Source organism: Talpa occidentalis, unplaced genomic scaffold (assembly GCF_014898055.3).
Source record: "Talpa occidentalis isolate TD23 unplaced genomic scaffold, MPIMG_talOcc4v2.1 talOcc4.12, whole genome shotgun sequence".
In the NCBI taxonomy this organism is placed as follows: domain Eukaryota; kingdom Metazoa; phylum Chordata; class Mammalia; order Eulipotyphla; family Talpidae; genus Talpa; species Talpa occidentalis.
In genome coordinates, this window is record NW_023601212.1 from 65,498,535 (window position 1) to 65,522,786 (window position 24,252).

Below are 24,252 nucleotides of genomic sequence, written 5' to 3' on the forward strand. Positions count from 1 at the left end.
TCTTCTGCCCCAATGTCCTGTCTCTACCTACCTGTACAGAAGCAACTCCTCCCTACATCTCTTCCCTGGCTTGATGTTATTGCCACCTGTAATCATAAAGAAACACATTTCCTTTCTCTGCCCTGCTCTAGCATAGAAACTCCGTGAAGTTGGACTTTGTTGTGGTCACTCAGGTTCCCAATGGGGGTGAATATTTGTCGAATGAATAAATGTAGACATGAGCAAGTGAATGTGAAAAGAGCAAAGACTGAATTGTTATCTTCCTTCCACTTTTGAAAATTATACCTTTGGGGAATACTTTCATAGGAAAACCAAAGCAAATCTATTTTTCTTAAAAGTATCAAGTAATTAAAGTGCCCTGGGTTGGTGAGGGTTACAAAGCCCAGAGAAGACTCAGGAAGTCTGAGAGTAGAAACTCCCCCCTCACCCCCCACCGCCAATCCCCTGGATGTTACAGGTGATGGGAGGAGAAGAGGGGAAAGTCGGGGCGGGGGGGGGGGGGGGGGGGGCGGGGAAGAGTTTCACCTACCTTAGGCCTGGAACAATATGGCCCTTCTCCTGTATTTTTCAAACATTTGGGAATCGGTCTCTGAATCCTGGTGTTTTGAATCCCATGACAAGGGAGCTGCCTGGAGAAGCCCTGTTGAATTCAGGGAACTATTTCCTACCACCCAGCTTCAGGCCTGCAGCCAGACTCCCTGCAGGCCGCCCACCCCTTCCTCTGCTTCCTCCCGCCCACCCATGGGAGCCACCTGGGGAGGCTCCTTACCTGGCCCAAGTGGGTAGTTGGGCCTGTGGGCAATTAACCCAGACAAGCTGCAGCTGGCTTCCCCAGAGGTTGCTCTGCATGGGCTCCTTGTCTCTCCTGAGCTTCCCTGAGAATCAGGAAGTGAGGACCCCTATAGAGCCCCTTCTCCCAGGCATAAAGGAACCAAAATAGGAAAATGAACACTCAGAAATGGCCATATGAGGTTCCAGGTTGGAGCCTGAGTACAGAGTCACTGCCCCACTTCCTGGCTGCCCAACCCTGTCCTGGGCCAAAGACCTGATTATGGACCGTCAGGGCAGTGGCACCTTGTGGCTTAGGCAGTTGTGCTGCCCAGCCCTGCTTTACTCTCTGCCTGGGAGTTTCTCAGCCCCAGCCCGGGTTGTCTAGGGTTGCTGGTTCCTGTCCTAGATCCTCCGCCCACACCTTCAAGCAGGGCCTTACAGAACTAATGCTCTTGCCTCACAGCTGGGGCCTGACTGCTTCCTACTGACCCTAATTGCTTGTTCCTGAGGCCTGTCCTGGAAGGCCACCCAGCCCTGGAACTCTGGACCTTTCTGGACACTGCAGTATGGTATGCTGGCTGTTAGGAAGTTAATGCAGAGAGGAGGCAGATTGGAAGGCCCTACAGTCAGATGGACAGCAGCAAAGAATCCAATCCTGGAACTAGGCCCAGGTGGCAGAGGGCAAACAATTGCCTCTGGGCAAAGCAGCAGTGATGCCCCAGGAAGGTGGGTGGTGGGACACATCCTGGTTCAGGAGTCTGTCAACTATAAATGTATCATTTTACCTGGATGGATGGAAGGATGGATGGGTGGATAAATGGATGAATGGAGATAGGTAGGTAGGCAGATATGTAAGTAGGCAGATAACTGGTCAGACATTTTCACAAAGTATAAGTTCTGCACCAGTGACTCTGCTGGTGGCTTATCCCATTCCCTCTGCTCAATCCTACTTGGAACTTGGGCTTAAGATCCTGCTATGGTTTCGGGGGGCATGCTTGTTCCTTCCTCTAGTCAAGCAAGGCCTCTAGCCATGAACAGTTCCACCACCACCATTGTCCACCAAACCCTTTTGAATCCTGGACATACCATCTCTCCCTGTAGCTTTTCTGCTGCCACCAAACCAGACAGTACTTGCACCAGCTTAGGAAAATTGGGTCTGCACATCTCCAACACACAAAAAAGTGATTTGGATCTTTGTTATTTGAAATAATATAAGTCAAGGGTGCTGGTCGTGGGTGGGGATGGGGTGTCAGCAGCACAGGGACTGACTAGGGATGTGTTTGTGTGTTGTTGGGAGGGGGTTGTCAAGTCTGTGCCAGGCAGCAGCAGTTTCCTGGGGATCACAACATGACATGGCAAGCTTGTCTTCCTATATCATCTTTGGGACCTGCCTATGGAAGCGGTATCTGATCTCACCCCACCCCACCCTTTGTGTCATGTGAGACAAAGGAGCAAACATGGTGGGCAGGCACTGCACAGGACTCAGCAGGGTGAGGCTGCAGACCTCCCTGCCCTCCCAGACTGGGGGCTGTTCACTCAGGCACCTCATTTTAGAACAGGGCTCCTAAGGGGAAGGCAAAGAGAGGATTGGGGGGCAGGGAGAAAGGGAAAGAGGGGTCAGGGAAGAGAGGTTGATTGATTGATGGTAGGTGACTTAAGAAGGGCAGGGACAAGGTCACACTCAGCCTGCTATTTTCAGTGCCCACCACTAGGCCACATACAGGTGGACACCAAGGAATGAATAGATGCCCTCATCTTGGGTAAAATGACCAAAGAAAAGTAAAACAGAGCAAGGAGGCTTGTGTGACAGGGAAGAGAAAGGAAGGGATCAATGCCACAAAATTAAAACTCAAACATAGGATAGGCTGGCTCCTTCGAAATCCCCACCAAGGAAGCCCCTTCATCTCTAGGGGATCAGGGCTCCTTGGGAGCAACTCAGCACCAGATGTTTCTATGGAAACACCCGTCTCCTTCCAGGGAAGGAGCCAACCCTGCCAAACATATCAAAAATGCACCTGAGGGTGAATTTAAATTTCTTCTTTATTTAAAATTTTTTTCTGGATTTTTAAAACTTCTCCAATACATAACATCTTTCCCCCACCCCTGAGCACGTCTTTCTTGACTCCATTCCTGGCTCCTGGTGCTGGGAAGCTGGAGTGGTGGAAGGTAGGAAGGAAGGTGGTTCTTGGTCAAAAGGAGAAGTTCATTTGCACAAAAAATATAAACTGTGGAGGATGAGACCAGCACATACACGTATGGATCGATCTACGATCCACTTTAAAAAAAAAAAAATAGACCCAAACCGTCATTTTGCATTTGCAATATTATACAAAATAATATATATATTTTTAAACATCACATGCCCATCTGCACACCCACACGCACGCACGCACGCACACACACACAGTGCCAGCAACCCCCTGCACCTCTGCTCCCAGGGACAGGGATCAGTAGGCAAAGATGACATGGTAGGTGACCTGATGGCCGTTGTCCCAAGCATACAGCAGGCGGTCCTTGGGGTTGTAGTCCACCTGGGTGGTATAGGAGTACTCATTTTCAAACAGCAGCCTGGGGACGATCTGTGTGTTGGTGTGGGTGTCGAAGGCATAGGAGATGTTGGCATTGCGCTGGTTGGAGCTGTCCACTGCGTACAGCACCCCGCAGATGACGAAGCAGTTCCCGAAGAGGTGGCGCCGCAGCCCCGTGCGCCACGTGGTCTCCTTCTGCGTGCTCAGGTCCACAGCGTTGAGCTTGCTCAAGACGATCACCTCCTGGCTGAAGCCCTCATCGTCCAGGGCGGGGTAGATGAGCCACAGGCCGTTCTCATCCACAGCAAAGTCCACGTCTGAGTAGCCCTGCCACCGCCAGGGTGTGGCCTCTTCGTAGGCCACGTCATGCAGCATGGCCCAGGCGGCCACGTAGCGCTGCTTTAGGTCGTACTTGATGATGTTGCGGGTGAAGGCCCGGTTGTAGTAGAAGGCACCATTGTACACCACATGGCCTGTACCGATCCAGCTGTAGGGCAGCTTGTAGGAATTGCTCCAGCGACCTGCACCGGGAGAAGGAAGTGGCTCAGGGTAACGGGCAATGCCAGCCAGGGCGGGGCAGCCTGATGTGATGGGAGGACAAGCCAGAGCAGGGGCTCTGGAGCCCTGAGTCTGTGTCTCCATTACCCTGTCTGAGCCTCAGCACCCTCATCTGTTGCACAGAAATCACACTTCCCAGTGGAGCTGCTCCAAGGATTCAGGGCGCTAACATACATGAGCATGGCTTTAAAGGTCAAGGGCCATGGCAACGAGAGCTCGGTTCCCTTCTATCTTCTGCACAGCACTCCAGGTCCTCCCAGGTCCCGGGGCCGGAACGAGGGCAGCCCGAGAGCTGAGAGAGCAGAGAAGGAAAGGGAGTGTGGGAACAGGCATTCTCTGCAGGGATGGTCCTTTCACCGTCAGAAGTTGCTGCTGCCCCTCTCGTCCTTTGCGGCCACCGAGAGAGATCTGGCCACCATTAGATCTGAGGAGAGTAGACAGAAAGAAGCCTCCCGAGCGGGCCCACAGCGCATACCTTGTTTGAAGTTCTCCAGGTTCCGGAACTCTACCAGGGTGTTGCCGTAGTAATAATTGGTGACGTAAATCCGCTCATCCTTGGCCAGCGGGTCCTTCATCCAGGCCCCCTCGTTCCGCCCGTACGTATTCTGGGTGGTCGGCCCCGTGATGGTGGAGAGGGTGTCCTTGCATCTTCCTGATGGAGAGGAGGTGGGTGGAGGGGTTGGGATGATGGAAGAATGCCCACCTCCCAGGCTTTTTCAGGCTCCCCACCTGGGACTCTCAGTCCTGGGCAGGCTTCAGCAGCCCAGTCTAACCTGACCCAGGTGATTTCTGCACATCAGCTCCTGTGTCTCGCTCATCCATCCTGTACTCTACTCTGCAAAGCCTTCCTGGGCCACCTTCCTGTCATCATATTTTGCTCCTGTTGTCCTCTGACTCCTCAAGCGTACAAATTCCTCCTTCAGGGCTCTAAGTACCATTGTCTTTTCCTGACCCCACAGCCCCCTGTGAAAAGTCAGCTTCTCCTCCTCCTGGATTCTGTGCTATTCTCATAGAGCCATGAATGGACCTCTGAGGTGTCAACTGCCAGCTCAGCAAAGCCTGCGCACCTCTCCTCCCTCCATGCCCACCTCCGCCCACATCATCGGCCCAAGAGAGAGGCAGCTGCGGTTCTCCTCCCATATCCTTGGGGTACAGAGTATCTAGCATGCTGTAGGCAAAGAAGTTCTGATTCTTGGATGAACAGACAGCCAGGACACGGAGCTCCACCAGCTTCTCAGCTGCCCCCAGAGGCCTGGCCAGGCAGTTTGGGGGTGGGTCGCCAGCAGAGAGCAGCCCTGACTGAGCAGTGACTGTGCATCCCCTGAGGCCCACTTGTGGGTCCAAGAGAGCTGCCCTTAAGCCTGGATCCCTGTCACCACTGTGGGCAGGATGCCCGGGTCTCCCTTAGGGAACTGAAGGGACAGGGGACCAAGTTCTTATATAAGGATCCTCCTTCAAAGGTGAAGTCTGCTTTGATGGGACAGGAGCTCAGCAATATCCTTCTGCATGGAGTGACCCGGTGCCCAGGAGAGACCCTAGACCACTAGAACCATGTGGGGCTCTGACCAAGTCAAAACCATGCAATGCTTATTATGTAATATTGAAACAGGGGCGGAGAGGCCACAAAAGAGGCCACAGGGTCTCTGAGACCAGAGGGCCATCAAAAAGCCCCAAAAGGCCAAAAACCAAAACCAAGAGCTATAGACTAAGAGGTCAGTGCCCGATAAGAGCACAGGTCACTGTCTGTGGGTTCCCACCCACACGCACAATTGCAAGAGACCTTAGACTCCAGGAACAACAATGATAGGGTCTATTTACAAACAGGGGAAATGTCGAGCTCATCCCTGTTTCAATATCATTATTAAACACAGCCGTGAAGAATGCTGAAGTCACGCGTGACTACTGAGGCATGTGTGTGCTCCTCTGTCCTGCACTGGTGGGCTGTAGGGGGAGAAGTGGAAGAAGCAGAAGAATCTAGCCCTCACAAATGCCCCACTCCTGGCAGCTGGGACCAGTAAAACCTGCCATTAAGAGGGGCCACCAGGTGGGCAACAGTGATGAGAACAATGGGCCCCTGACATTCACCTATGACAAAAGAACCAAGGGTTTTGGAGTTCACTAAATTCCAGGCCACCCCCATTTTCAAATTATTCCAATCAGTTCCATCTGTTCTGTTCCCCCCCATTAGTGGTCTGAGGAAGGAGTGGAGCTGGCAGGACATGGCGGCACCATGCCCCTGGCCCCACGCCCGAGGCAGCCTGGGAGTTGGAAATGGGATGGACACTGTTCCCAGGAAGGCCCCGTAGCTGGGTGCGGTTGGCAGGGCACAGGCAGCACTGTGTGGGGTTTATTGGGTCCTGTTCTGACAGAGCTAGGAGGGATTCAGTCTCTGTAAGACAAACAAGAGAACCTACCAGCCAAGGCCTCCTCCCCCTACAATTGAACTCATCTGTTCAAGACAATAAACTAGAAGGTTCTGGCTGAGTCGGGCAACAGAGGGCTGATGGAAAATATCTCATTTCCTGGCACTAAGTGGAGCTTGGCTACCAATGGAGACACTATGCTCCCTCGGACTGAGGTGAACCCCAGAGAGGGGTGTTTTTATGTGCCCCCTGTCCCTGGCAAAGCCCAGCCAGGTCACTGACTCCCCATTGCAGAAGCACCCTGGCCCAGGTCCCAGAACCTCACAAATGCCAGCGGGAGACAGGATTTCTATTAGCTGGTCACCATGGCTATATGCCACCTGCAAACGGTCAGCGAGCTCTTGGAAGCAGGACTCATCTGAGTTTTGGTGTGCCAGGTTGCCCCAGGCAACCCCCAAATCCCTATTAGATCCAGGCTCAGCACCATAGCTCTGCTATGGCTGTAGAATGTGCCTTGAGTGCAGCCAGAGACCCAACCTAGGTCTTGGTCTTGTCTCTGTCTTCAAAGTCTATGTTGCCTCCAAAATGTCACAGAGTTTTACTTTCTTCTGTAGTATAACAAATATATGCCTGGACTACTGGGCCTCCCTGGTGGCACAAGGGGTTAAGCACCACACTATGAAGCAATTCTGAGCCTCTGCAGCACCAAGTTCGATCCCCAGCCGGCCAGGGAGCAAACCACATGGCTCAGCAGACCTCTCCTGACTCGCCTGCTGCTCCCCTCAGCAGTGTACTTCGGTCAATCTGCCTGTTCTGTTCCCCACTCTGTCTCTGGTGAATCCTCTCACTGCCTGCAGGCCTGTACCCCAGCTCTTGTATGCATAAGTAAATATATATATATATATATATATATATATATGCGTGTGGTCTACTTCACAAATGTGCTTGATGATGGTGCAAGCAGGCAGAGTAATGCCGACCCCCAAGATACTCAAATCCTAATTGCTAGAACCTATGACCTTATATGGTGAAAGGAACTTTGCAGATGTGATTAAGGCAAGGATCTTGAAATGGACTGGGGGAATATCCTGGATTATTCAAGTAAATTTTAAATGCAATCAAAGTATCCTCGAAATGGGGAGAGGGAACTGACTGCCAAAGAGGCTATGTGATGATGGAAGCAAAGATAAGGGAGATGCAGTCATGAGCCAAGGAATGTTGGCAGTGCCTGAAGCCTGAAAAGTCAAGAAGTGGATTCTCCCTTGGAGACTTAAAGGGTTAAACTCATTTGGTTAGACTCCTTTGGACGCTGGCCTCCAGAACTGATAGAGAAGACGTTTGTGTTGTTTAAGGCACAACATGTGTGGTTACGTGTTACAGGATGAGTAGATGGAGTTCGTTTTTGGAGTAAGGCACCCCTTTCCACAGGAAGTGGGGAGCCTTGCTTGCAGGCTGGAAACCTGGAAACCCAGGGCCCTAGGAGAGCATGCAGAGAGGATAGACACAGGCAAGTCTGAGAGACAGACCTATGGTTTTTTTAAGAACATTTGAAGACAGGCTCAAGAATATCATAACTCAGACCCATCACCTCAGTCTGAGAATTTGGGGCCATTCTGATGTTTCCCTCTGGGCACCAGCACCCTGGCTCCCCATCTCAGAATTCCACCCTTTCCCTTTATCTCCATATGGGTTTTCTCTGCCCGCCTGGCTCATACTGTCATTCTGCCTGGAGGGTGCCCTCTTCTCTGGGGGCCAGTGAGCTGGGGGCCACTCCCGGGGGGTGATCATGGTGTCCACTGGACAGGGTACTCAAGTGCTGGGCCTCCTGTGCAAATGACCTAACCCCACTGGTGCCCCATCGGCATGGCATAGTGCTTAATGAATCGGAGTGGGCTCTTCACCCTGGAAAGAGGTGTCCACTGTATTCCTCACCATTTACAAGGACTGTCTCCCCCTTGCATTCCTACCCAAAGCCCCACGAGTTACACTATGATGAAGTCTGCAGTCGTCTGAGCGGCTACATGGGTGCGCCAGCAAGGCCACTGAGGTAGACTGTGCCTGTGGAGCTGGGGGCAGGGAGCTGCCCATCAAGTGACTTAGGGTGACTGGTGGGGATACATCCCTGTAGAAGCCAGCACTGCCCGTGACCACGTCAGCACCTGGAGCTTTGTGGGGTGACATTCTTCATGATCATGAGGTTTCCTAGATAGAAACCCGAGATAGGGTCTCTCTGGTATTGTGCTCCCAAGTGTCCTTTGTTTGCGACCCAGGCTCCCGAAACCAGCGCTTTCTAGAACAGTAGGCAGAGCTATAGTCATGGAAGGCTGAGAGACTGGGCCATGTGGCATGGTGTCCACCCTCTACCGTGGCCAACCAGACCTCCTGAGCCCTTCCCTTCAGGAGTGGGGCTCCTCTGCCAACAGCCTGTCCCAGAGCTACACTTTGGCCAAAAGTTAATTCTAATTTACTTGTTTTGGGAATGTTCCTGGGAGTTTTACAATTCCCCTGTGGATAATGGTAGACATTTTAGGACATCACAAAGTCAGGTTGGAAACCCTGGGATAGGAGTTTCCTTTTCAAAGCACGTCAGATCACATCTCAAATAGCTCGAAATCCAGGGCCTCCCCTGGTGGTGCAGCGGTTGAGCACTGGGCTGCAAAGCTGCCCGCAGCCTCTGCAGCGCCGGTTCAATCCCCGGCCACCGGCGAGGGTCCCACATGGCGCGACAGACCTCTCCTGCCGCGCCCGCTACTCCCCACAGCAGTCAATTTCGTTAGTCTGCCTGTTCTGTTCCCCGCTCTGTCTTGTGAATTCTCTCACCCTCCTGTGCTTCTGACTGTACCTTACCTGGTGCTTGTATAAATAAATAAAAAAATCTTAAAAAAAAAAAAAAAGCTGGAAATCCAAACTGCCAACCTTTCACCGGCAGTGAATCAATGGCGTGTGTTGGTTTCAGCCAAATGATTTTTATTTAACTGATGTCTAGGACATGAAGTACATCATGGTCTCACTCCTCCAGAGAGGGTTCCAGAAAGGAAATCCCATTTACATTAATAGCAGAGGCCTGAGTGAGTCACCTGACAGTGATAAATGGACAATTCGGAATGATTTCCATAAGCTAATTTGCCAAGATTCTGAGTTACCTGGATGGCCACCCCTTCCTTCTGTCTGTACCCACTCTTCTCACCCCTCTCTCCTCAACCCTTGGTATTTGAAGAAACACCATATCTATGTCCATGTTCCTGTGTCTTTCCTGCAGTAGATGCAAAAGGCAAAAGCCCCAGTTTGTCTGAAGAAACCTGAAGGCCAGTCCTTCAGCAGGACCTTACAGCTACCTGAGTATTGAACCACAAGAGGAAAGCCAGCAGGTGACAATGGTCAGGACCCAGCGTTTCTCATGTCTGAGAATCAGCGTATCAGTCAGGCTAATGGAAGGGGGCCATAGTGCTAAGAACCCCAGAAAGGTGCATGTGGGGTGTTACACTAGAAAACCCCAGGGGAGGCAGGCAGAGAGAGTCTGGGTGCTGGGCCCCAGGCTGGAAGGGGCGAGGAGAGAGAGCAGAAAACTCCAGCCCTGCTAGGAAGTCATGGAGAAAAGAGCCACCCAGGCTGGCAGACACTGTCGCTGAGGACACATGAGGTATGTGGCCGGCCTATAGCCTGTCTTCCTTATTAGCACTCAAGCTGGTGACCTGCCAGCAGAGGGGGGGAAGGTTTCTGAGTTCCTGGAGGAACCATCCTCCTTACCCAAAGGTGAAGCGGTGAAGTAACGGGTTCCTGGGGAGCTCATGCCCTTGGCAGCAGGGAGATGGGCCTGTGGCATGAGCAGGGCCAAGGCCTCCCATGGCCCATGTGGAAATGAAAACCTCTGCTCAGACTCTGGCATTGTGCAGGAATGAACCAGACCTGCAGTTCTGTAGTTAGTTACCCACCCAGTGAAGAACTGATCCCATCTATGTCACAGCTTGCTCCCATCATAGAGGGAAAAGAAACAATTAGCTCCTTTTCCCACCCAAGCTCTGCTCCTGCCACCCCAAAACTACCTTCCTGCTTAGCTTCCTCCAGGCCAAAGTTCAAGAGGCTGTGTCCTGGGGTCCATTTTTACTGGCTATCTCTCTGTTCCACTCTGCCATTATTCTGGAATTTTCACCCAATAAGAATTCTTTGCTATATCATGCCCTAATAAACTCACTTCAGAAAGTCACAGAATATAATGAAGGAGACATAGAATATAATGGAGGAAAGAGTCTTCAACAAGTTTCTAATTTCAAATGAGCTGCGTAGAAGGGCAGGGATTAGCTGAGGTCACCCAGCCATCACCTTGCAGAGACCAGGCTGCAACCTAGGGGCTTGGCTCCTGGCAGGCCCTCCTTCCATTGCCTTGTCTCTGGCAGTAGCTGGCATTTATTCTGAGAGGATGCCAAGGGAGCAGAAATGTGAAGAAGGGAAAGCTAGGTATAGGCAAACTATATGATCTGTCCAATCAAGTCTATTTTTCAACAAATATTTTGATAAAATTACTAAATAGTGTTATTTTTCAGTCACTATAAGTAGGGATTTTTTGAAGAAAACATTTGTAGCTAGCTCCCATTTTCCTTTTCCAGCTGTCTTTCCCCGACTCTCACAAGTCACTGTGACCGCGGAGGCAGAACGGAGCTGCATTTTCTCTGCTTCTAAAACATACTTTGTTCCCTCAGACCTAATAGTCAGAAAGCTCCCCTTCTCTTTAGAAAACTCCTATTCACCCTTCAAAACCCAGCGCTCAACCGCTGCGCCATCGGGGAGGCCCTCATTTCTATAATTTTTAGTAAGGTTCCACTCTTGTCATTGACACATTTTGAATTCCTGAGCCCTAGAGGTTTACCTGATCATTGACCAAAGGTGTACCTCCTCTTGCCTTTCTTCATGAAGAGTCTAACCATTGGCCTCCTCCCTGCTTCCAAACCATTTCCAGGTTCATTCTTTCACCTGGGGGAACAAACTCACCTATGACATTCCGGATGTCATCTTCCTCTTCGGGGCTCAGTGTGGGGCTGGCGGGGTCTGTGCCCTGTCCAGCTGTGGCATCTCTTCCCAGCGAGTCTGTCCCAACCATGGTAGGAGGCACTGGGACCGTATACGTGGCCTCCAGAAATGCATCCCCAGGAGCCACTGATGGAGAAGCTGCAGCAGTGGGTGGCTGGGTGGCGGTGCTGGCCACGGTGGTCACTGACCCCTGAGTAGGTTTGAGGATTGCTTCCCCTTCAGGGTCTGGCAGCACTGAAGTTGTTTGGGGTGATGCTGAGAACTGCCCAGCTGAGGCTGAGAGAGTGGGGTCAGGGACAGGGGGAGCTGAGGACAGAGCTGTGGGCTGAATGCCTGCATCGCTTGTCACAGCAGAGCCTTGAAGGGTGGTGACTGGTCCCGTGGTGACACTCGTCAGCAGGTCGTTGTGTCTCAAAAGCTGATCTTCAATCAGCAAATCCACTCCGTTGTCACCACTGAAAGACTCGTCTTCTGGGAAACAAACACAAGGGTCATCTGTGGCTCTGGAGAGGGACACCTTTCGATGACCAAGAACAGGTGGCATCTGGCAGACTAATAAGAGGATTTCCTTTCAAGTGTGCTTGAAGGTGCTATGGACAAAGATTGAATGGAGTGAAGAGGGTCCAGAGAACTGGGAGGGGAGGGAAATCCCCAGCCATGGACAGGTGTCCAGGGTGAGGCTCAGAGGGATGGAGAGATGAGCAGAGGCTTAAAGGAGTAAGGAAGTAGGCCAAGCAGCTCTCGGAGGGAAGACTACTCCAAGAGAAACAGCAGCAGCACAGAGGCCCTGAGGCCAGAACCCGCATAGGACACTGAGCAGGAGTGAGCTGGGAGGGTGGCCAGAGGGGAGGTCAGAGAGCATGGGGCCATTCCCGTGCATCTGGGGCACGGTGTGCCGACTTCAGTGTCTATGCTGAGTGAGGTGGGGAGGTTGCAGGTTTGAGCAGGGGGAGGCAAAGCTTTCCAGCAAGGACACGGAAGTCTGACCACAGAGGAAATAATTGCTAAATTGGATTTTATCAGCTCATCAAAAACACCATTAAGCAGCTGAAAACACATACCACAGGCAGGGCGAACCTACTGTGATCCATATGGCTGACAATGGATTGGTACCCAGAGTACGTATAAGACCTCCACAGACCCATAAGAAAAAAAGAAAATAAGCAGTTAGAGATGGGTAAAAGGAAGATGCCAGCGATAGTGTGAGCCCAGAGACAGGAGGGGGCCACTGCTTGGCAGAGGAGAGTGGGAACCCCCACCCCCAGGATAGAGGGGAGAAAGACAATGGTAAGGAGGAAGGGCAGGTGGCAAGGAGGAAGAAAAGCAGGAGAAAGTATTACGGAAAGTAAGAAGGGATGAGAAAAACAGGGGTGTAAGGGTGTGAGGTGGAAGATGGGCTGGAGTCTCAGGCAGGAGCCCTGAGGCTCCTGGAGTGGGGAGCAGGCCAGAGAAGCCCACTGTGTGGCTCCGAGGGAGTCATTCCCCTCCAAGCCTCCAATGTCTCCATTGCAAATAGGGATAACAGACTAAGGGCGCCGAAGTCCCTTGTGACTCAGCCATGTGGTGTTCTGCAAGCCCAGAGAAGTCAAGTGATTTGCCCAAGGCTGTTCAGCAAGCTGGGAGGACTGGCAGCAAGAACTCTGGATACTCTGCAACCACAGGGATGCCCAGGTGACCCAGCTGGGTCTGCAGGGCCAAGGCAGCCATCAGACTGCAGGAGGGGTATGGTCTCAGTGTAGTGCCGCCCCCTCCCTGCCCTGCCCCCAGGGCAGCCCTGTTGACCCCAACTCACGCTGCTCTTCAATGTCATTCTCCTCCTCGGGGTCCTTGGCTTTGTAGTAGGTGATACCTCGAATGACGGTGGGCTTGGAGGCTGGCCGGCCCCTCAGCTGGACCTGCCTGTGCAGGGGCCGCTGGGGCTTCACCACTGTGGGTGGAACCAGAGGCCGAGTCCGCAGGAGCTCGATGGAGTTGATCTGCTGGGACACGGTTTCCTCTTGCAGAAACTGCTCCTCATACTGCTCCTCAGAGGAAACACAGGGCAGGGCAGGTCTCATCAGTGCTGGAGCCCAGGGCATGCTCAGATCAGCTGCTAATCCCAAAAGTGCTTCCCAAGAACTGAGTGCTGTTCTTTGGGTCTTACATATGTTATTTCATTTTTCTTCCATCAGCCCTACGAGCCAGGAACTATTCTCATCATTCCCATTGACAGATTAGGCGACTGAGGCACAGAGAGGTTATACAATCACCCAGGATCCCACAGCTGGTAAATGGCAGAGAAAGGATTTGAGTCCAGGCAGTCTGGCTCTAGGATGTGTCTCCACACTCCACACTATGCTTCCCAGGGGACACAGTTCTCTTCTCAGCTCTGGCCTAGAGATGTTGGGTGACTTAGCTCTGGGATCTGTTCTTTCCAGCAACATCCTTGTAGGCAAGGGTGCTGGAGGTGGCCATGGGTCTGAGAAACACATGCACACCTCAGGAGGATACATGATTGCTCCTACCTCTGCTGTCATAACAGACTGCTCCAAACCCTTCCTACTGCATGGGAATCAAGTCCAAAGTCCTTGCCCTGGCATATAGAACTCTCTTAAAAACTGACCTTGAATGTTCTCAGGATTCATTTTCCTTGCTTTTCCCACTGCTCCTACATTCTTAGAACCCTGGGCACTGGCTGTCTCCTGAACCTCTTGGTTCTCCTGAGCTGCTGTTTTTGCTCAGACTTTTCTCTGGCTAAAATCTTAGGTCCCCTAGGAAACATGTGCAGACTTCACTCAGAATTTCTATTTCCATCCCAATGCTCACTTTTTGCTTTGTGGCCAGGACTTCAAATTGACTTCCAGGATCCTGTGTCCTTGTTCCTTACTAATGGGAAGCTGGTTTTGCGGTAGTGCTCATTGGATTATGTTCTTGTCAATGAATATAAGAAGTTGGTGGGAAGAGCTTTAGGAGAAGCTCTTTAAAGAGGTAAGGGGGGCCTCCACGGTGGCGCAGCGGTTGAGCGCTGGGTTGCGAAGCTGCCCTCAGCCTCTGAGGCGCCAGTTCGATCCCCGGCTGCTCCCCAGCCACCGGAGGAGGGTCCCGCTCCCTGGCCACCAGAGGAGGGTCCTGCATGGCGCGCAGACCTCCCCTGCCGCCCGCTGCTCCCCTCAGCAGTGTACTTCAATCCTTCTGCCTGCTCTGCTCCCGTTCTGGCTCTGGTGAATTCTCTCACCCTCCCGCGCTTCTGACTGTACCCAGTGCTTGTATAAATACATAAATAAATAAATCTTAAATAAATAAATAAAGGGGTAAGGGGTGCAGACTCAGTGGGAGGCATCTTTTGCATACTCTTCATTTCTCTGGCCTGAAATGTGGACAGGATGGCTGGAGCTGATCTTGTAACAAAGGGGCAGGGGGATTTGAAAGACAAACATTGCTAATGATGTCATGCAGCTAAGCACACCAGTCCTGGACCACCTGCTTTCAGAGTTCTACATAGAACAACAAAACGCTCTATTGTTTAAGGGTCTCTCATTCAAAACTGAACACAACACCTAATGAATACAAATCTGTACTCTTGTAGTGCCTCTCCCACCCTGCCTCTCACAGGCATTATTAATGATACTATATCTGTAGACTGAGAAACTGGAAAGGCGAGACCACTTCTTGTTCATCTTTGGTCCCCTAGGGTGGATGTACCTTAATTTTTGTTAAACTGAATTTTTGAATCATAACAAATCCCAAGGAACTTTCTATATTTGTGACCATCACAGGATTTTGTCAAATCAAATGATGCTTTAAACCAGGTGGCCCATGACCTGGGCATTCTGATGGCACCGTGAGAACCCCACTGGTCAGAGCTGCTGCCCAAGGACTAACCTTTGTGACCACAGTGTGGCAAGGGCTCTGGGTCCTGCCTTGGTCCAGCGAGCCATGCTCCCCACTCAGAATCACAATCGCCCACTTTGGTAGTAAAGGACATTGGACACGGGGCCAGTGAGGGTCTGTGTTCAGTCAGGCCACCCCACCTGTGGGTCCTGCTCCTATGGGGCAGAAGGTCCATCAGGGAACTGCAGGGACCCCAGGGGCACATGGCCTGCTCCAGTCATGAGGACCACAATGGCCAATAATGAGGAGGCAGCTTCCTAGAGTTACACAAGCCATGAACCCCAATTCTCACCAGGCGGAGGTAGATGAGCTCCCTTAAATCCTGTAAATCCAGACCCAGAGAGCAGAGCCTACTCTGAAACAAAATCTCTGTCCCCAGATGCCCCTAAAAGGCAGAGCAGTATATTTAGGTCACTGAATATTAGCTGGCAGGGACCTGGAGATGATGGCCAGTTTTCACACTTTGCCCAGGAGGAAGAAAATCAGGCTCTTGTTTTAAAATCTGACCTGGAGAAAACCTGCTGTCCTCATCCCAATACCCCCTGTCCTGCCCCCCGTCCCGTCTGTACTGGCTTCCCACAATAAGACTTTGTCCAGATGGCACAACAGATATGGCAGCACCAACATGAGCATCCCTGCTCCCAGCACATGGTGTGGACCAGGTTCTGGAAGACAGGGGGTTCCTTTTTGCCAGAATCCCCCGAGAGAGTCCCCAGAAGACACAGGTAGAGGTGGCTGATGGGAAAACCCCCATACTTGTCTAATCCGTAAGTCCCGTTTCTTGCTGGTTAGGGGCAGGAGATGTTGGCTTGTGGTGAGGACATTTTAGTCATCACTTACTGTGGCCAAACATGTCCCTTTAGATTAGGTTTTGCTCTACAGCAACAGAGCAAGGGAAACAGGATTGTCTACATTTTACAAGTGAGGGAAAAGGGGCTTGAAATCATGCAGCAATTTGGTCAGGGGTCAATCAATGAGGTGGCCAACAGGGGCACTAAGTCCCAGACTACCAAGTAGGCCCAGGCTGCCTCTGGAACTTGTGCTTTTCTCACATGAAGCCACAGGGCCCGAAGTCCTGACCACAGAACTAACTCTAATACCCAAGTCCCAGGGCCATGGCCTGGCTACTGCCCAGCAGACGTGGGGATCCCTCATTTCCCACTGGAAAGAGCTGCCTGGGAGGCCAAAGAGAGGCCCAGCCCTTGACTCACACGCCGCGGGTTGTCTGATTGCGGGACCCTGGTTTCCCTCTGCATAGCAAACGCAGGCTGTCATTTCTTCGTGGCAAACCCCAGGAACTGTGTTTAATTCCAGTCTCTCAGGGCTGGGCAGGAACGGCACTTCTCTCTCTCAGCCAAGGAGATGGAGCAAGACCATGGCCAGCCTTTGCCAGAGAACATATAATTTCCTTGGATCCACAGGCGACATGCTGCATGCTTTGATTTTCTTTCTCTGCTAATCCGAGAGTCTGCTGTATGACTTCAACTCTGGTATCCCGATGTCCCCACTCCCCCTTTGCCCCTAAATCCCTTTGACTCTCCCAGAAAGGCCCGTTCTGGAGAGAGGCCACCAGCAAATTGTCATTCACAATTCCGAGAAGCCCTACCATCATCTACAACAGCCTAAACAGCCAAACCCAGGCACTCCGTGGCCCCTTTCAGCAGGGGGCTCGCTAAAGAGACAGAAGAGTAAAAGGGCAGAGAGGGGTGTGACCCTTGGGCCTCCTGCTCCACCTCCCTTTCCCCTCACCCCAGGCATGCACTCACTCTCCCGGCTGTACCCCCTTCACCCTGGGTTGGGTGGATTGTGCTAACTTCAGCAGTGTGATGAATGGGGGTTTCAGGAGGGAAAAGGATTCTGCTGAGCAAGGAGAAAAAGAGTTTGATGTGTTTGATTTGGTTTGCTGTTTGCCCTCAGGAAATCTGAGCTGGGTTCCTGAACATACCACATAATGTGTCATCAAGACAACAGAGAAATTCTCCAGCTCAGCCGACTGGGAGACTGGAAGCCAAGAGGCTGCGCCGAGCAGCTGAGGATGTCAGCCCAGCTGTGCCAGGAGCCTCCGGGCCTGGGGCCGGTGAGCGGCACCTCCGGGTTTCCTCCCAGTCCTAGTCCCTTGGCGCTTGGATTTACAAGCTCAGATCTGCTCGGGGATGACCCACCAAGCAGATTCCAACATGTGCTCCATAGCTGGCATGCCGGGACCCCCCAAATAATTTTTAAAAGAATATGCTATTTCCAAAAAGCATCAAAATAGTCATCATGGGCAAAGCCAGAATACAATTGGCTGCCTGATATTTATTTTATGGTTTGAGATTGTTTATATTTTGAGTCATATATTGGGCAGGGTGCAGACAAAATATTGTCTTTAGGGCTATGGCCCCAAAGTTCTAATCTGTCTGCTCTCCTGTTTTCAGATAACATGTGCCAGAGATTCCCCAAACCCACAGTTGCTGCCAGCTTGGCATCACTGGGATGGGCTTCTCTGCCCGAGTGCCAAGTCTACATACCCAGTCCTACTTCCTCTCTTACCCCAATTCAGGCAAGGTGTCCAAAGTAGCAAAGCTTCCTAACCAGCCTGCATGTGCTGGCACAGTGAGCCTCGGCTCAGGGGCTCTGGCTGTCTTGGATCCTGCTCCACCCACACCCTACCCAGCTGCCCGAGGCTGAGGGTCAACTTCAACAGTACACCTGGAATCCACGTTCTGTTATCCACCGCCAACCCTTGGCAATCAGTTAATGTCAGCAGGGTCTTGCTTAACCACTGCTCCCCCTAGGTTGCCAGGACCCTCTGACTACATCATCCAGCCATGCCTCACTCATAGCCTCCCACATTCTTCCAGTCCTACTGCCAAACTTCCGTTTCTTCTTCTCCCGTATTGGTTTACCCCCTAAATGAAAGTCCATTTCTTGGGCATCAACTTAGGAGCTAACCCACCATGAAATGATAACACATAAACATCACTTGGTAACTGGAGCCAAAAGAAACCAGCACTAAGTGGGGACTGATTTTTAAGCAAGTCGGTCTTTGGTATCACTCATGTCACAAGAGACAGTGTTCTGTTTCATGTAGGGGAGACTTCGTGCCCGAGATGTGTTGGAGACATGTTGGCACAGTGAGCCTCAGCCCAAGGGCTCTGGTCATGGGAGGGAGACCACGCACATGTTGGATCTATTTCCTCATCTGAAGGGTGAGGCTGTGTCCAGAGCTGTGGTGCAGACCACACAACACAGCGACGCAAGTAAGGCGTGCACTACTAAGTCCCCTATAAACAGGGAGGACCCAGAATTGTTTCCAAACCCAGATTTTGGAAAGTCAGCTGCTATTCTTAATCAAGCCAGGCCACTGGGAGTGAACCAGGAAGGTCCCAGAAAAGGCACATGTATGCTCCTTCTTACTTAGAAAGTCAAGGGATCCCACAAAGGCACATGGGTACAATGCAAAGAAGGGGCTGGGACTCAGGAGAACAGACTTTAGTCTGGACTTCCACACTTGCTCACTGACACTCTCTGGGCCTTGGTGTGAACTCAGGACATTGTCCTGCCCAGACAAACCCGCAGAGTTGAGCCACAGATGATATGGACCATGCCAGGGTGGGAACCCAAAAGCTCTATCCATGTGTGGGTTGTGGGGACCCCAACTCCCAGGCTGCCTTCAGAGGCCCTTGGTGGCTGGGCTGTACCTCTGGATGTGCGTAGGCCGCCGCTGCGTCCCTCTGGAGGGCTGAGCGGATGTCCGACTCGCTGTCCAGGACACTCTTGGAGCAGTTCTCTTTGCCTCGCTTGTTCACCTCAGCGCGAATGTCTGCCATGTCCTCTTTGATCTGTTCGTTTTCCTTGGTGAGGTTTCTGGAAACTTCCTGAGAAGAGGAAAAAAGTGAAAAGTGGATCTGTTTAAGTCTCTGAAGACAAACAAGAACAGACGGCCACCACCATCTGCATAGCTCATGAGACACACAAGCTGAGGGAGGGGCCCGAAGCCATGGGGCCCCTGCGTGCCCAGCAGGTGCTGAGGACCCGCACCCGTGAGCATCGCGGAGCAGCTGGACCCCAGCCTGTCCCATTCTGGCTACATTCCCCGCCATCACGGCATTCCTAGCAATGACACTGCCACACCCCTGATCACCAGGACACACAGCAATGGTCCACTGATGAGGAACATTATAAACAACCACAAATGGCATCCCATAAAGGTGAACTGGGAGCTCAACGACAGAAGGGTTTTTGAAGCAATTTGAGAAGAGGTGGCCAAAGGAACCTACTTCACCAGGTTTTCTAACGAGCTCGCACTTGAAAAGCATCACTCACCTAGAAAACTGACAAACTGGAATCAAACTTTCCAATTTACCCATTAAAAACTATTGCCCTAAAGACATCAGTGTAAAAAAAAAAATAACAGTACAAAACACAACAAAGCAAAAACAGACAATTATAAACCAAAGACATGCTGCAGGGGAGGAGGAGGGAGAGGGATGAGAGGGAGGAAGGGAGGAGCACAGGGGACTGAGGTGATGGTGCACGGGTGCCTTGGGGAAGGAAATTCTATGGGGACTCAATCTGAGGGGGTGGGGGAAGCAAATATTGTTTAACAAAAAAAAAATAAAAAAATAAATAAAAGCTATTGCCCTAAATGATCCCCACTGGGCAAATTCACTGTGCTTCAGAACTAGCTCATGTCAGAAAGGACCAAAGTCATGTGTTCATCATTCACTGCTGAGCTTTTCTGACTGGTCCAGTCGGCTGGGGTGGGGTGTTAGGATCTGTGCCCAGAAGCTGAAGCCAAATGGGACTGGGGCCACTGATAACTGTTAACCAGCTTGGGATTGCCCTTCTCCTCGAGTTATCTCTAGAGAAGTCTCACTACATGGGTGCCATCTTGTCTGGCTGCAGCCCCCACTCTGTGGTTTCCATGGACCTGAGGCTTGGGGTGGGGCTGAGCTCTTAAATGCCTATTTTCCTTGGGGTCTGTTGAGGAGGGTGATAGAGGAAATGCGCATGAAAACAGAGGATGCATCTGCTTTCTGTCCTTTAACAGACATGGATGTATAAGAGCTCAGATGCTGCCAGGCAGAGCCCTGCTGCCTGGTAAGAGGGAAGCCAGGGTGGCTCAGGGCCAGGGGGATGTAAGGGTCCAGGCAGACGATGACATGCAGACACTGTGGCTCCATGGCCCCCCCCCACCCCAAGGGTCCCCTGGAAGAGCCTTGCTTGTTAAAACTAGGAGCTTGTTAAAACTAACCAGGCTCCTGGACCAATGACCATGCAGCTCTCAAGGCATTTCATTGTGTGCCAGGTTCTGAACACTGGAAAGACTTGGTATGTTCCGGAGGGCTTAGGCCAAGCCAGCATCTCTGAACTGCATAGGATTAACTGTGAAATGAAAACCCTTGAGAAAGAGGTCTTGTTTCAAGAATACCTGGGATGCTGGTGTGGCTGCTCCTGATAGGTGTTATCAGGGGCTGTTGAGTGCAAACAAAGGTTGGGGCACACGGATTTGGAAGGAGCTGTCTGGTTGGCATCTCAGCGCTGCTGCTGCTACAGCTGTGATCTCGGGCCGACGTCTCCAGCAACCTGCACTCAGTGTGCCCACGTGTAGCTGAGGCAATGCCAACACTTTCCTTCAGTTGTAATGAGTGAGGGGCAAATGAGTTAAAATATGTGGAAGTGCGCAGCACAAGGTGAGTGCCTGCTGCCTTTCACAGAACGTCACAGACAGCAGGGTCCCCAGAACTCAAGCCTAACCCTCTGTGTCACAGACGAGGAATCTGAGGTTCAGAGTAAAGATGTGATTTGACCAAAATTACAAAAAGGAGGCAGACTGAAGCCAGTACCTCCCAGCCCTCTGTCTTCAGTTCCCCCACTGGGTCACTAAGAATACGCGAAAGGGCTCTGTGCTCCCCGGTCATGTCAAAGAGGCCATGCAAGCGAGCAGCTTAGTCTGGACAGACGAGAGGACCTCAAGTGCGGGGAAATATGGAAATTTGGACTCCCATCAGTCCTCGCTGCTCAAAGCGTGGGCCACTTACACTTGTTAGAAAACGCGCCTCAGCTCTATCCAAGCCTACGGAACCGGAATCTGCTTTAAACAACTTCCCCTTGTGATGGGCATGTACATTAAAATTTAAGAAGCGCTGTCTTAAATGCAGGAAGCTTGGGCATTAGCTGCTGGAAAGGAGGCAGAGATCTATGAGGGAGGCTGTTTTCCTAGAGCCCATTTGGGCCAACAGAACAGTTCTTGGTGCTTAGTGGGATTCAAGCACCTCTGTACACTCATGAGAACCTGCTAAGAACGGCACTGCGCATGCCCTGAATCCCACATCCTGCGGCACATAAGCCAGCAGGTCCTCCAATACAGTCGTTTGTATAGTGTTGATGAGAATAAACAGCGGTGACCGAAACAACATCGCTGATTTTGTAAGCCAAGGACCTTCTTTCCTTATGTGTTCTTGCCCTTAAAGTCGAAGTTTCCAGGAACCTACCGATGAAATGAAGTGAGGGCTCACTGGCCCTTCTTCATTAATGCATTAATGTGTTCTGCTCAGGACATGGAGGGTCAAGGGTAACTCACACAGACAGGGATGCTGCTCTGATGAAGACCCCCTCCATAGGGGAGTCAGCAACAAACAAGAAACAAACAAGAAAGCACCCACCAGTGAAAAGTCACGTGAGGGATGCAGGCTCTGATCCTGAGGGGTGAGGACTGAAGCAACCCACGTGAGGCTCAGCCAATGGCCCCAGCACTCCACTCTGCTGGACCCTACAGCCAGGCCTGGTGGCCTCACTGCTAAAACAACAACCACCCTCCCCAGTCCTGGCTAGGGGGTGTTGGCCTGTGTCCTGGCAGGGAGGCCAAAGAGCCTTCTAGATTTAGCTTCAGCACCCTCCAGGTCTGGGGGTTTCCAAACCCCTGGAAGATACCCCTTCTCAGTGATTTCCAAATCTCCAATTCCTTTCCTGGTTTTAATGAGAATAATTCACTTTTCTGGGTTTGCACAGAGGAGGGCTTGAAGAAGCATGGTCCCAAGAACCCAGGGGCAATAGAATTTATTCCCCTCTTGGGATAGCAGAGCCCGCCAGCGCCTGAATAAACATGGGGCTGGCGTGGCATCACCCCATTGCCTGCTGGCTGAGCCAGCTGCCCTTCCCAGAGTCAAGCAGAAGCTGCCTCTCCTTAGCTGCCCCCTCCCCCACCAGCCACCTCCATCCCAGGGGTGCTGACTGGGGCTCTCCACTCCCCATAGGGCTCTGTTTTCCTCACCAAGGACTTTTGTGGGGCACTTAAGAGCATGCTGCCCACACAGAGTACCCCCAACCCTGCCCTGTCAAAAGGGTAAACCCATGACCTCATGCCTCAAGCTCTTCCCCTGGGACAGCTGCAGTCATGACATTTATGGCGTATGCAACTTGGCTCATGGGCTGGCAACTTGATGGAGGAGGCGGGAAAGGTCGCTCTCTGGCACGGTGGGTGCACCACATGGCCCTGCTGAGGATCCTGGCACTGTGAGGAGGAGAGAAGGGAGTAGGGAGGAAGAGGAAGTAGCCAGAGGGTTGGCACATAACAGCCATGGCAATTAAAGATCTGGGCACTAGGTCATGAGTCCTGGAGATGGGCAGGACTGAGGGACTGAGAGATGTTCACACAATACATGCCCATGATAGAGGGGCATGTAGCTGGGCATTGGAGGAGTCTGGGGAGACATGGCCACACTGCTGGGTGGGCACAGCTGTCCTCTGCTGCCAGCAGCCAGGTGCACAGATACCACAGGGGAAGAAGCATGTTATCTAGGCAGGCTCCCGGGCCAGGGGGAACTGGATGGGGTAAAGTGGGGGTACAGTCAGCACTGGGCAGCCCCAGTGGTAAGTGTGCAACTTTAAGGGGCATAGAGAGATGAAACAACCAGGTATGGAGCATGGGTGCGGGGGGAAATGCTGGTCCCTGGGGACCTAAGTGTCATAACCTGGTCTGGCTGTGGGACTACTGTCCCTAGGGGAGACCATGTAGCCACTTAAGTCCAAAGCATTGGGACCTGACTGGAAGCTGCTAAGCTACAGAGCTCCCAGCCCCAGCTAGGAAAAGGAGTAATCATTCCTACCTCCCAGGACTGGTGTGTAGGATGGATGAGGGGCTGCCCACAGTAAGGTGTCAGGTACAAATGGGCTGGGCACCATAGATAAAGCTGAGCAGGTGGCCCCTGGGATCTCAGCTAGAATAGAGGCAGAAAAGGATAAGGAGCTAATGTTTGTGCAGCTGGTCCCAGGGGAAGAGAACACATAGGCTGGAGTGTTCAGAGACACTAGACATCTCTGGAGGAGACTGGGCCAGAAGACAGCTGGGCCAAACTGTAGCTCCCAACTCATTGTCAGGCATGTGCCCACACCCAGGGGGCTGCTTGACCCCCACCAATGACAGAATGTGCATAGGGCCTAGATTCACACAGAAGCCTGGGGGCAGAGGGAACAGGTGTCCCTGTGGGTGTGAAATGTGGGGGTAACTAGAGCCTTAGTAGGGGGGGAACGTGGACCACTCGTCAGCTGGTCCTGCTCCCTTCTAAGCCCAAGGTCCAACTAGGACCAGGTGGCCTAGGGTTGCCACCCCAGTCGACAGCTGTCTCCAGGCCCTGATAAGAGAGAGAGCAGCTAGAAACAGCTGGACCCCGGATGATGGGACAGGCACAATCCCTGAGCACAGCTGACTGGGACAGGCAGGCTGGCACTTGCCAGCTGTCATCTTCAGTAGCCCCCAACCACACCAGCTGCCGAGCATCCAGTCTACACAAGTGCTCTGCTAAGATGACTCAGACCTAGGCAGCCCCCAAGAAGTCCAGAGCCTAGAAAGAAAGTTCAACAAGCAAAGAGCAAAATGTCTCAGACCACTGATGACGAATTTTAATAGTAGGGGTGATCCCACGCTTAAATTTATCCTGCCAGCTCAATCTGTTCTTAGGCTACAGATGGAGGGCCGGCTCTCATACCTGAAACCCCTTCAGCCAAGAAGGAAACCTTTCTGGCCATAGCGACAAATTAGATTTGAAGTATATATAACCCCAGGAGAGGTAATATATTGACTTGAATTCATATTAAGATGTAAATCGAATTAAATAACATTAGAACTGAAATGCATCTGAGAAATATTATCT

The 24,252-nt window shown here is 51.9% G+C and overlaps 1 protein-coding gene across 4 annotated transcripts in view; it reads right to left on the reverse strand.

The window, feature by feature from the left end:
• Positions 1-2,798: 2,798 nt before the first annotated feature.
• The window catches only part of OLFML2B (olfactomedin like 2B), a 35,263-nt gene continuing 13,809 nt past the window's right edge, over positions 2,799-24,252 (reverse strand). Inside the window, exons 4-8 of one of the 4 annotated variants that reach the window (XM_054693508.1) lie at positions 18,799-18,975; positions 13,038-13,269; positions 11,207-11,713; positions 4,333-4,509; positions 2,799-3,820 (exon numbers count right to left, since the gene is read on the reverse strand). In XM_054693508.1, the coding sequence (XP_054549483.1) occupies positions 3,219-3,820; positions 4,333-4,509; positions 11,207-11,713; positions 13,038-13,269; positions 18,799-18,975 (1,695 nt within the window). In that variant the 3' untranslated portion in view covers positions 2,799-3,218. Of the gene's footprint in view, positions 3,821-4,332; positions 4,510-11,206; positions 11,717-13,037; positions 13,270-18,798; positions 18,976-24,252 lie in introns of all 4 variants that reach the window. The other 3 variants (XM_037506578.2, XM_037506579.2, XM_054693507.1) reach the window with 3 other exon arrangements.